This window comes from Lycorma delicatula, chromosome 2 (genome assembly GCF_047948215.1).
Source record: "Lycorma delicatula isolate Av1 chromosome 2, ASM4794821v1, whole genome shotgun sequence".
Classification (NCBI taxonomy): domain Eukaryota; kingdom Metazoa; phylum Arthropoda; class Insecta; order Hemiptera; family Fulgoridae; genus Lycorma; species Lycorma delicatula.
The window spans coordinates 206,219,610-206,233,584 of NC_134456.1; the positions used below are offsets into that span (position 1 = coordinate 206,219,610).

General features: G+C 30.4%; 1 protein-coding gene across 4 annotated transcripts in view; it reads right to left on the reverse strand.

Annotated features, from left to right (window-relative positions):
• The window catches only part of LOC142319611 (uncharacterized), a 27,654-nt gene continuing 13,679 nt past the window's right edge, over window positions 1–13,975 (reverse strand). For 3 of the 4 annotated variants that reach the window (XM_075357091.1, XM_075357090.1, XM_075357089.1), the window contains 4 exons: window positions 11,452–11,651; window positions 7,914–8,090; window positions 3,084–3,246; window positions 1–302 (listed from right to left, as the gene is read on the reverse strand). In XM_075357091.1, coding sequence (XP_075213206.1) covers window positions 9–302; window positions 3,084–3,246; window positions 7,914–8,090; window positions 11,452–11,651 — 834 coding nt within the window. In that variant the 3' untranslated portion in view covers window positions 1–8. The remainder of the gene's footprint in view (window positions 303–3,083; window positions 3,247–7,913; window positions 8,091–11,451; window positions 11,652–13,975) is intronic. The other variant, XM_075357092.1, reaches the window with a different exon arrangement.

Here is a 13,975-nt window from a genome sequence, read left to right on the forward strand (position 1 = left end):
TTTAAAATTTATCTTTTATTATGAAATACAATCCTTTTTTTTGATTTTGTCACTTTAGTAACTGAACACACAATCTGTCTAGGTATAAAGCAGAGTGTTTTTATTTGATCATCAGAAAGTTGGCAGGGACTAACAATACCATTACTGAATGATGGAGCTTCAATACCACCTACATTTTTACTTACACCTTCTATACATTTTGGCTGGGGCTGAAAATGTTGGTCACTGAACTCTGCTGCAGTAGTTATATTAGGATGGTTGGGTTGAAATACTGCAATCTGTCCATATGTCTCATTTGATATCTAAATAAAAAAACAGAAAATACTGATATTATTAGAATAAATATAAATTAAAACAAATCAAATTAATTAACCTAATTTAAATAACAAATATTTAGCGCTTTCAAGAAAATAAAAAATGACCAACTATTTATGTTTGTTAGCTGTCAAACATTTAAGTTCATACACAAAAGTCACAACATAAATTTTTATTAAGCAGTAAGATTATTAAAATTGGAACTCAGTAAAAATAATCACAAAACAGGTATAAATTTACAAGTGGCAATGCTTTCAAGACTGATTACTGACTTGAACACAGACACTAGTCTTGCTTAATAGTCATAGTTATAAGGAAAATATGATCTGCAATCATGAAAACTATAAGAATTTATTTGTCCAGTTTAAAATAAACAATAATATAATACACATTTTTATAATTTGGAACCCAGAAGCTAACAGTTTGCTTACAGTATTTACAGTTTGCTTAATAATTTTATTACTATTACCTTCATAATTATTACAGTACTACTTAATTGTAATCAAATTGCAAAGTATTTTATGCATTAGATAATTTAATTACCAAATTAATCAATACCATATTCATGTTGTACTCCTGAATATATAAGTTTCCTTATAATGAAATGGATTTTCTTTAGCATCGTTTCATGAATCTAAAAAATAAATACTTTTTTAAAACCCAATTACGAGAGGTGAATCAAAAAATAAGTTACACCCTTGCCATGTTCTTGAACTAAAAGGGATATATTAATGCATTGCGGTGGCAGCACTGACTGTGGTGTCTTCATGCTCCCACAGCAGCAATTCTGTACAACATTCAGTATGTGTGTTATCTTTTATTATGAAATACAATCCTTTTTTTTTTATTTTGTCACTTTAGTAACTGAACACACAATCTGTCTAGGTATAAAGCAGAGTGTTTTTATTTGATCATCAGAAAGTTGGCAGGGACTAACAATACCATTACTGAATGATGGAGCTTCAATACCACCTACATTTTTACTTACACCTATACATTTTGGCTGGGGCTGAAAATGTTGGTCACTGAACTCTGCTGCAGTAGTTATATTAGGATGGTTGGGTTGAAATACTGCAATCAAAGACTGTGGTGTCTTCATGCTCCCACAGCAGCAATTCTGTACAACATTCAGTATGTGTGTTATCTTTTATTATGAAATACAATCCTTTTTTTTTGATTTTGTCACTTTAGTAACTGAACACACAATCTGTCTAGGTATAAAGCAGAGTGTTTTTATTTGATCATCAGAAGGTTGGCAGGGACTAACAATACCATTACTGAATGATGGAGCTTCAATACCACCTACATTTTTACTTACACCTTCTATACATTTTGGCTGGGGCTGAAAATGTTGGTCACTGAACTCTGCTGCAGTAGTTCTATTAGGATGGTATGCCACATTGTCAATGTGGCATGTCCTCTAGAAGTTTTGTCCTGCATAGAAGTATGTTCAATAATCCAATTTTTGTGGGCAAAAAATTACAATTGTCGAGATATATGGTGAGAATGGAATGTCACATTCCAAGATCACAAAATGGTGCCAAATGTTCAGAAATGGAAGAACAGATGTGAGTGATGAACTGCGTGTGTGCTGGGCATCCTTCACTGCAAATACAGCGGGTAATGCGGAACACGTGAATGAAATTATCTTGAGTAACCGGCGCATTAAAATTAGAGAGATTGCAAATGAACTTAACATCAGTTATGGTAGTGTGTTAGCGATTATTCACAATCAGCTTGGTTACTGTAAGATGTGTGCATGATAGGTGCCACATCTGTTGACCGATAATCACAAACATCAACGTTTTGCGTCTGCTCTTTCTTTTCTTCAACGTTATTCCAGGACTGGTCCACAGTTTTTGAAAAAGAAAACCATCACAGGAGATGAGAACTGGGTGCTTCATAACACTCCTGAGACTAAACAAGCATCACATGAATGGAGAGACAAAAATTCACCACAGCCAAATAAATTGAAAACATCCCCACATGTTTGAAAGATTATGCTGACAGTCTTTTTCGATTCTGAGGGAGTTGTTTACACTGAATTTATGCCTCGAGGAACAACAATCAATGCTGAATCTGACTGTGAGACTTTAAAAAAATTGCTAAGCCATTAAAGATCAAAGACCTGGAAGATTGAGTGATGACGTCATTTTCCTTCACAACAATGCTACTCCTCATGTGACAAAGGAGTTGCTGCAAAAATTTGAGTGGGAAGTATGGCTCATCCACCTTATAGCCCTGACCTAGCACCCTGTGACTACCACCTGTTTGGTCCTCTCATGTGAGACCTGGGAGGGCAGCATTTCGCTAAGGATGATGAACAGAAGACATCCTTAAATGGCTGAAGGAAATTGGACAAAAGTTTTGAGAGTGGAATTGAAAAACTTGTCACGAGATATGAAGTGTTTAGAAAAACTTGTGATTATGTCAAAAAATAGATAAAAATATGTAGTTTTTGGTTCAATAAAAAAAAATTGTCTTATAGCTATATGTTTGTTTCATAGAGGGGGTGTATGTAACTTACTTTCTGATCATCCCTCATATAATAAATGGGGAATGGTATCCTTAGTAATTATAAACATGTTATATAGAGATACAGTGTTATTCTCCTTCTACCTTTGTCTATAAGACATTAATGTGTTCATGTTAACAGAAAATATCTTATAACTGTTGTAGAAGAAATACATTTTTTCAACATCTAACATTGCATATATTTTTATTTTTTAAATTTACAGTGTATATTAAAATAATTAATTTATATTTACCTGAAGCAGCGAAGATGAAGGTTTTATCGAAGCATTAAATTCTTGACTTCCACTAGCACCTATTATTGAAGAGCTCCCTGGAGGATTGGAAAAATTTCCACACTGTGAAAATCTCTCTTCAGTTAATGGTAAAGCTGGATGTTTTCTGCTTCTCTGCGGAGTTCTATGATTAGATATTAATAAATAATTCATTTAAACAATACACATATTTATTCCACAACAAACATCAGTCAATAAATAAAACAAGTGCTAAAATTAAGAATCTATTATTAAAGTTCAGTAAAATAACATCATCAAAATAATTTCTTTAACCTATAAGCAAATAAGATAAGCTAAATAATAAAAATAAACAAGTAGGAATGATGTAGCTGAAGTTTCCTCCACTTGCATAGAGCTTATATGTATAGCTATAATATAAAGGCTGTTAAACAAAATTTGTTGATTGTAGGTTATATCATTCCCAAGGTATAAGCAAAATAAATATCACTGAAGGATGTATGTATAACACAAACATTAATGCGAACATTTTTATTCAAGATTCTGGTACACTAGTAATATACATTAGGTCTTGGTGTCTGAAAATATAGACACAAAATTTCAAGGATGGTCATCTTTCGATTATAGCAATGCATTTCCTCTGATATTCAGCATAAGTATCAACAATACTTTGTGTTATAAGGAAGGAATTGATTGAAGACCACATCCAATTTTATAAAATTAGCCCTTAAACCTTTCATTTTTTTTTTTTATAATAATAATGAGTAAAAAAAAAATAAAAGAAAAAGAAGCAGAGAAGTTTGGCTCAAGATTTACTACATCGATAACGGTTTCAGTTGGGTTAACTCACAGTTCACAAGATTAACATTACTACACTGAAGTAGGGAATTAAAAATCTTGTTGTGTTAACAGTTAAAATATTTAGAATCAATTAAGATTACAACAAATGACAAAACAGTGACTATATAAAATGCTCTAATAATATTTTTTTTTTTTTTTAAGTGAAAAGAAAAGCTTATTAAATCTTTTGTAATTTTGTTAAAAATTCTTGTGCCAATTACAGAAAATATGCTCTTAAGAGCAAAAGAGTGAAAAAGAATAAGGTACGTGAAAATTCTAAAAAAATCTGATATTTAATGAGGATGCAGAATAGAAGACTAGCAGAGCAGGTGATCTAGCCAGAATACCAGGTGTTTTAAAAAGGACTTCACAACTTTAAAATCATATAAAAATTTATTTACATACTTACAGATTCAGTTGGGGTCTCATTTCTTAGCAAAACATCAAGTTTTGACTCATGCAGTTCATTAGTACCAAATTCAGCCACAGCGCTGTGACTAGTGTTGTTAAAAATGGATATATTTACCAGTGGGGAATATGCTCACTGTATGTTCTAGTTTCCTGATTTCCAGTCAGAAACTGCAGTTCAATGTAATTTTCATACAGTACAGTAGGGAGCCTCCTAGAGCCTCTTAACCACCCAGCCATCAAAGACAACTGGATGCTACATCATGACAATGCACTTTGTCATACTGCACTCTCAATTAATGAGTTTTTGGCAAAGAAAAACATTCCTGTAAGTTTCTCAACCACCTTATTCACCTGATTTCAGTTCCTGCGACTTTTTCCTGTTCCTGACTAATAAAACACGTCAAAGGACACTATTTTGGAACACTAGAAAACATTTTAAAAAATGTAACCGACCATCTGAAGGATATGCTGAGTTCCAACACTGCTATGAAGAGTGGGAAAACCGTTAAAAGCGTTGTGTGGCTTCCCACGGTATTTTGAAGGTGAGTCCTTGCATAATTGGATTGTAAATAAACCCAAGTTTTTCTGAACCAGTCTCATTACTTTATTTATAGACCTTGTATAATAATGATAAAATGGAAGAGATGATTAAAAATATTTGCAAGTCAAATAAAGACAAAAACGAATCTTTGAATGTGGAGAATCTTTAAGTTATCGAGCATGTAGTTTCCCATGTTATCAAAAAAGAAAGCATGATAATGTAATTTGAAGATGTAATTATATGTTTTTAAAAGGTTTAAAAAAGATTAGAAGGTTTTAAAAAGACTAAAGGTTAAAAGATTAGTTAAAGAAGATTAGATTTGAAAAAGATTAGGTTTAAAGAAGATTAGAAAAAAAGATTAGTTTAAAAGATTACGTTTAAAAAAGGTTTAGAAAAGATTAGATGCAGTGTAAGAATTAAAAATGATACATAGTTTTGTAATAAGCATACAAAAAGAGATAGTGAAACAGGAAAATGTGTACATAATGCTCTGCTGTTAGTCTTGAACTATTAAACACAGTATGTATGCAATTTATTCATTCATTAAATTATTATTTTTTATTTATTAAACTATTCATTGAAAAATTAAATTATTTTTAGTCAAAAGATGTAGTCAAAAATCTTTTTGAATATTTTAATATATTTTTTGAAATATATTAATTTAAATACATACTATTAAATTTAATTACATTTCAATCAAAACTTCTCAGTTACCATTTTTATAAAACAATAAGTATATAATGAGAATTCTTTTACTACTATTAGTTATGCTTATGCACAACTTGTTTTTTTTATTGAGGACATGTTCAATGTTAACAGATCACTTACATCTTATAGCGAGTGGCCGCAGCTATATGATAATGGGTGTTGTTGCTGGTCTAAAAGCACGAGGTTATCTAGAGGTCGTTCCCCAAAAGTCTTCTTCCTTTCCCTCAGATTTCCTTCGCTCGAACAATTAGTACCGTAGCTCACTCCTGTATTTTGGTGGCAGAGTTGTACAGTTGTGTGATTGTACAGAACTGCAGCTGTTTAAATTAAGATTCACAGCTATAGAGCGCAAAGTGTGATTCTGATGAGTAATGTCTCTGTCACAGAGTAGTTGAGTTGATGCTTTGGGGTATTGGTTAACAACCTGCTCTCATCTATTCTTTTCTAAAAATTTTCTTTTGTAAAATAAAAGAAACACACATCTACTATACATTTAGAAAAGTAATAAATGAGTCTAAATTTCCAGAAAAGCCAAAAATTAAAATCGAGTAAAGAGAAAAGAGAAAAACCCAGAGAAAGAATGAAACTATATTGGAACAGAAGAAAGAAATCTAAAGCTGTGCAACATGATCCTTAAATGATCCAATTGGAAAAAAAAAAAAAGAAACGGATTTGGTAAAAAATATTAATGTTATCAATAACTTTACCATGCAAGTTCGTGGAATTAAATATAACATACAGATTGGTAGTGATAAAGAGTTGTTTTGGATGCTGATCGGTGGACTGAATACAGTCACAGAATATTATAGACAGTTTAACTTTCAATATAATGATATCTAACTAAAACTGAATATGTATGTTATGGTTATGGCGATGAAGTACAGGATTTTAATGGACTGTGGTTCATTAAAATTATTTTAAAAGATCATGTGGAAATTATTTTAAGTGTTCAAAGTAGAAAGAAAAAGATGTGAACTCTAAATTCAAAATTATTTTAAAATGGAATTAAAGTAGAAATTATGTTAAGAGAATTCAAAGTCAAAATTATTTTTTAAGAGAAAATTAAGGTAGTTACTCCAAATCATCACCCTTACTACTCATACATACATAGTTAATAAACACCTTTTTTTTTTGGTTTAGATAAACTAGTTGGACCCAAAAACAGATTTGCAAAAAAACCTGATACCACATTTTTGACATGATCAGCATACTTTCCCCTTTAACACAGCTGTTTTAGCTATATTCTCCCTGAAAGTAATAAATAAAAGTTCTTGGGCTTAAACTTTTGACATGTGTCTTTATTTTTAATAAATTTGGAATTAGTAAATAACAAAAATCTAGTAGTAAAATAGTAAGGTCATTATCCTTCATTAAAGTTTCATAAAAATTAAAATAAGTTTGGCCATAGTTATTTGATCACACATTACAAACATATGAAGACAGTGCTTATCTGATCTGCCTTGTATGAAATGTATATAAATTGACAAAACCAAGTATCTTGGTTTGAAACCAAGTAAAATTTGAAATTAAAAAAAAAAATCATATCAAATTTATATAAATTGTTGGACAAAAAAAAAATATATATATATATATATATATATATATATATATATATATACACAGTGTCCCATGATGAAATGGAGAAACTTTCAGGACATACTCTACTGGCGAAAATAATGAAAAACGTTCATATAAAAATAGGTCTGGAAATAAAAAGCTTTGTAAAGTTACAGAAGAGTTTGCCCAGATTTTGTTCTTCTATTAAAAAGAAGCCCACTATACTTTTTGGGACTCAAATGAAGGAGTAAAGTTGGTGGTTCCTTATGTAATTTGAGCTGGGAAATAGGATAAACATGTCCCAGAACGGTTTCTCCAGTAGTGTTTTTAAGATATCTGTAAAACACAAAATTTAGTGTCTAAAAACAAATTTTTTTAGGTTTGTAGTGCAAGAGCTTTATTAAATGTCTAATAAATGTGGAAGATGTAACAAAACTTGAAGAGAATTTAATTCTCAGCAAATTAGTGTCAAAACAGCTAGTAAAAATTATATAAAAACTTTTAAAAAAATTGATTTTTATTGAAGCACGAAAAATAAACGAAACTTTACTCCTTAATTTGGGTCCCAAACATTACAGTATGCTTTCTTTTTATTAAAAGAGCTGAAATCCAGGCGAAATCTTTTGCTTTCCTACTCAAAAACAAAGCTTTTTTCCAAATTTTTTTTTGTCTGAACTTTTGATTATTTTCACCAGTAGAACATGTCCTGAAAGTTTCTTCATGAGACACTCTGTATATTTAATAATAAAAGTAAACACACAGTATGAGGCAGTTACCTAGTTTTCTTAATATCTGTATCAGCATTTTTGTGCATTCTAATTCTTGCAGCAATCTCCCGCCTTCGCTGTATCAGCTTAATACGTGTCTCTGCAAGTGTTTCCAATTCTGGTGCATAACACGCATGAAGAACACTACCAAAGAAACATCTTTCATCCAGTTGTCGTTTAGCAAACCTAGACATTTAAAATCAATTAAACCAGCAATATTAAAGAAATAATTATAAACCTATTTTAGAAAAGTGGATTTTAAATATACAGTCACCTTAGAGTATAGCTGGAACCAACAGGTGCTTTTCATTACTTCCACAATAAAACAAAAGCGATTTCTTTTTCCTATAATTACAGAGTTTGCAATTTAGGTATCTCAGAATAAAAAATTACAGTCTGTTAAAGTACAACTATGAATGAATAGCTATAATACATAATAATAACTTCATTTTTTGTTAATCTGTTCTAAAATGACATATACCTAACAGAAAATCTCAAATTTAATGAAACTGGCCTGCAACAAGATTATAAAACTGTAGGTAGCTTCATAAAGAGAATCACAAGGAATTTTCTAGACCTTTAATTTATTTATACATAACAACTGAGAGCAAATCTTCTTTGCACTAAATCAAGTTGAATTACTTCGTTTTATATTCATAAACCAACAGTGAAAGAAGTATTTTTCAAAATCAAAAGAAGTCAACTCACTTTTGTCCTAAGAAAATGGAATTTGTACTTTATCTACTTAGTAATAGGGTGATTCTCTTAATTATAATATTTATATATATATATGATTAAATGAAAATAAATTTTGTGTGAAAAACCAAGCATGACATGAATTCAAACCCAAAATTTCCAAGTATTCTCAATTCTAAATAAACATGAATATATGAATGCAGACAAGATAATACAAACGGAATTTTATAATAACATTTCTCATTGACTTAAAACATAATGGAATTCTGAATTTAATATGTCTAAAGTACATTTGTGGTAACACAAACATAAACAAGCTTTGTGCCTGAGGCAAAGAACAAGTGTACAATTTCTTTTTTCATGCAACTGACCTATATAGTACATATGAATATGTTACAACAATTTCTTGTTTAATGAAAACCATCACAAATTAACTTCTATCAATTAGGCAAAACATGTTGGTTATGTTGGGCAAATACATGAGGACAACAATATTTGTTTCTAGAATTAATTAAATAATACCAATAGAAGAGAATAACTTCTTTACCTGAATTTTTCAGTCTCAACATTTTTCCTTTAGCAACTTAACAATTACACCAGTAATTATAAATTAACTCTTAACTTAGCCACTACATCTATAGAAACGACGCTAGAAATTTTATGTCTTTTCTATTACCAGTGTAAATAAGTAGAAACTAAACGTAATTTCACAAAAAACAGCATTGATTCTGAGTGAATTAAAATTTACCAAATTTTTACTAATACACCTTAGTGATTCTTAAAAATATTACTAATTTGGCTAAAATATATGTATTTTATGGATACTTATACACAATTCAATGAATCAAGTAAATTTTAAACTCCAGACTTTGCAGTAAATGCACAATAGATTCAATAAGAAGGGTTTGTAATATGCTGTAACAAAGTATTGACAATAGAAAATATCAGTGAAAATTACTGAGTAATATTTTCTTAATTTAACATGGTTCTATTTGTGTCAAGTTGTTGGTGCAGTCTGTGATTTTTGTTGTAGTAATGAAAATAAGGATTTTTTGCTAGCAACCAATTTGGGTGTAGAGCCTTTTATATCAGCTTGGAAAAATTCATTACATATTCTTTAAAAAAAGGAAAACAGCAATCATAATGGGGCTTTAGGCTAGGCTCAAATTATTAGGTGATAAAAATCTTTCAAAAATGTCTGTTATTTTTTTGCTTGTATTTCTGTGAGGAAGATGAAATGCTAAAAGACAATATGCTAACCAGCCAGCCAGTACGTGAGCCAATCATCAAACCACAGAGCCAAAAATTATCCTCATTCAGGATAACCATAAAAATATGAAACAATAGAAAAAGTTACATGAAGTCATTCATTACAAATGTAGCTTAACTATTTGCATCGCAGTTGAAAAAGTAAACATTTTAAGAACTGTCCTGAGGCTCTTAAAAAAAAATGTATAAGTTACTCTACAACTAAAGATTTGTGTTTCAATTTTTATTGAATGAAAAAACACATTCAAGGTGATGTGAATAAAGTGTTTTTAAATTGATCTAACAAAGTAAAAAAATTAACATTTCAAAAATGTGACATGGCTATGAAACTAAAATAAAAACTATATTATCAAAGGTTTATCAGAATATTACACATTTGTACAATTTTATTCACCCAAATAATGCTTGTATAACTTAATTGTTTCCCAGATTATGGGGTCAGAGTTATTGTAGTATAAAAGTTACATGAAAGCATTATTTTTGCACAAAACACACATAACCAAAAAATGGCCACTCATCTATACAATTTTCCATCCTCACTGCAAAAAATTTGACAAGCTGGAAATTTTGAATAGATCTTGTTTTGAAAAAGGAAGGTATAGGTGAAGTGTTGGAAATAAAGGTGAAGATGTCAAAAAAATTGATAAGATACAGCACTAAAAGCAATATTAAAAAAAGACACAACTGTGTGAAAGTTTTGAGAGCAGCAGTACATGCACCAGGCATATAGATACTAAATTTCATTTTATTAAGGATCTTATCTCTAAAAGATTAATCAAGTTAAAATATGTAAATAGAATATTAACTAAAACTTTGTACAATGTAAATTTCTGATTTTTTTAGAAAAATGTTACAATATGTAACATTTATCTTTTTCAAAATCAAAGTAAAATTAATTTAATGAAATTTAAATTGAGGGAGTGTCAGAATATTGCATATTGTATCATTTTATTTGCATTTATAATTCTCATATTACTTAATTATTTGTAAAGGATATAAAAAACAAAAAAAGAACATTCAATGTTTTAAAAAATTGAAATTCTATGGTCAAGAAGTAATGAAAAGATAAAGCTATTAGAAAAAAGACCATGCAATTTTTTTTGATTTGGAGGGAAAGCTGATGGACACTAAATTAGAAAATGATGAATACTGTAAATATACCATTTGCAAGTAACAAATTAATCTATCGGTCTGGTAACACTTAAAACAATTTTTTTTTACAGTCTACTTTCTCACGTGATCTTTTGTTAATCCACTAATTGAAAAGGACTTTTGTTAATCCACTAATTGAAAAGTATGTTGAAAGACAGATTTTTTTTATGTTGAATGATTAAATAATGGAGAATTAATGAGCAGAAATGACCAATATCCTGAATCAAAAGTTCTGAAGAACAAAAATTCTAGCAGATTTGCATAAAAAGTAGAGAGGGTAATTACTTCAGGAGTTAAAAACGTGAATAACTCAATCAAAAGGAAGGTAGAAGAATTCTTGTTTGGGAATTTTAGCACATAACATTGCTTAAGAAGAAATATAAAAAATGTACAGATCAGATCTGTAATTAACATTACAAGTAACACTTACCTAGCAGCTTGTATCCTTCTATAATGTAAATGGTAAACATCAGTGAATTTATAATCATCTTCCTTTGGATAATTGTCGATAACTGTCAAAGATTTAATAATTCCAAATTTACTGGCCAACCTGTGAAGATCATCTTTAAGCTTTATCTGAGGGACTCCAAACACTAGCAAATGTTGTGATTCATCATTGACTGTATAAACCTAAACATGACTCATCTGTCATCCACCAATATCCATTACAAGAATAACTACTATGATAAGGAAAATAAATTTTATAAAATTATTACAAATGTCTTTATATATAAATCTCAATTCAACTTTGGAGGTGAACACACCTACACCTACACCTAGAGGAAAACACCTATACCACAAATTATGGAATTTTGGCTATTTAGTTAGTAATACTAAGGTAAAATGAAATAACGCACATATCAAAAATAGTCAGAAAACGGACTCAAGCAAGGAGAGCTTTCATACAAAACAGAAGTATTCTAGTGTCTAATATATCTATAGATATAAAGATTAGAAAAATTTGTATGAAATGTAGCACTCCGCCAAATAATTTTATGAATATTTATGATTGTGAAATATGGAGAACAAGAAAGTAGAAAGGGAAGTAATACAGGCATTGAAATGTAATGATGTAAGAGAATTTGAAATTAGAAATTTGATAAAATATAAAATGGATTGTAAAGAGTTGAACTAAACTGATGGGTCATATATTAAAACAAGCGAAAAGTTAATTGGTGATAGACATGAGTGTATAGTTAAAAACTGTAGAGAAAGACAACAAATTAATTAATACAATAAACAGCTGAGGATGTAGTAATTATTCTAACTTTAAAATATTCGGGCAGAACATAAAGGAATGGAGATTAATACCAGACTAGTCAAATGACATGTCTAAAAAAAAAAAACATTCCTCTAAAAGTACTAGAGAATCCAAGAAATGCCAATTAGGTCTTAGATTTCATGAAGAGAAAATCCTGAAATTCATTTCCACGTGGGAGTGAGAGGGCAACGATTGTATATATTAAAATTGGTTGGTATTTACAAGCGACTAATGAGTAAAGGGACCAAACAGCTCCCAGGATAAGGAGCTCTTCCCCTACAAGTGCCAACGGCCTCTTCAGAGACTGGATGAACAACGGGGGTTTGAGACACTAATGCCTTGAAGGCAAGAAATCGCCCCCAAAGGTGGAAGAAACTTCTATAGGAAGTCAACAGCATTAGGATACAAAAGGCAATCAAATAACATTATATTACTTTTTCCTAGACAGGCACCAAGGTGATGTCTTCTTTTGTTAAATATTCCAAAGATAAAATGACTTCCCATTTGGATCTCCAGGGTAAATAGCAGGTGTTATAAAAAAAATAAAGCACTGAGAATAGGTAAATGAAATGTGACATTAATGCCGTCAAGTAAGTTGGAAAACTTGACGAAAGATAAAAATATATAAAATGGATATAGAAGGAATATGTGAGGTTAGATGGGTGGGGAAGAGAAAAGGTGAGAAATTGCGAAGTTACCTTATATTACTCAGGAATTGAAAGAGGAAAAAACAGAGTAGGAATAGCTGTAAAAAATAGTGTGGCAATAAGAGTAGAAAAAGTCATTTATCTGGATGATAGAGTAATGGCTTTAACCATTACTCTAATGGTTAAGGCCATTAACCATTACTCTAATGACAAAAAGAGTATTGACAAAAGATCTAGTAATAGTTTAGGTGTACATGCCAACAATCAGAGTATAAGAATAAATATACTGAAAAGATGTCAATAACACTAAGGAGTTATTATAAAACAAACAGGACTGCTGTAAAATAATTATGGAGGACTGCTGTAAAATAATTATACAGTGGTGGGAAAAGGTGAAGATGGAAAAGCAGTGAGCAAGTTTGGACTGGGAACATGAAATCAAAGAGCAAACAGGCTGGTTGAATTTTGCCAAGAGAAGGATTTGTTTATTATGAATTCATTTTTAACGAATCAACAAAGAAGATATACTTAGACAAGATCAACAGATTGATCTTGCTCTTTCAGATAGATAATTTTTGATTGAAAATAGATACAGGAAGGCAAATGGGCTTCCAGGAGTCGAGGTAGGAACTGATCATATTCTGTTAATAATGGAAATGAAAATAAGATTAAAAAGAATTCAAACTGCAATGAAGGTGAAGAAATAGAATATAGAGGGTCTAGAGGGCATAGAGAGAGTAAAAATAGGTGAAATGATGACAAAGGCAATTACTGAAAGTAAAAGGGAAAATGAACCAGCAGAGGAAATGTGATCAATGATAAAATCATCTATGACGAAAGCTGCAGAGGAAGGAATCGGTTTCTATGATGGGTAACACAAGAAATGATTCAAAAATGGAAGAAAAAGAAAATATAAAAATAATGGAGAATACAATAGAGCATTCTACCAAAGATCGAATAATGAATTAAAGAGAGAAACGCATAAAGGCTGAAGAATGCATATGAGGCTAAAAGAAGAATGTACAGACTTAGAAGATTAAGAAAAG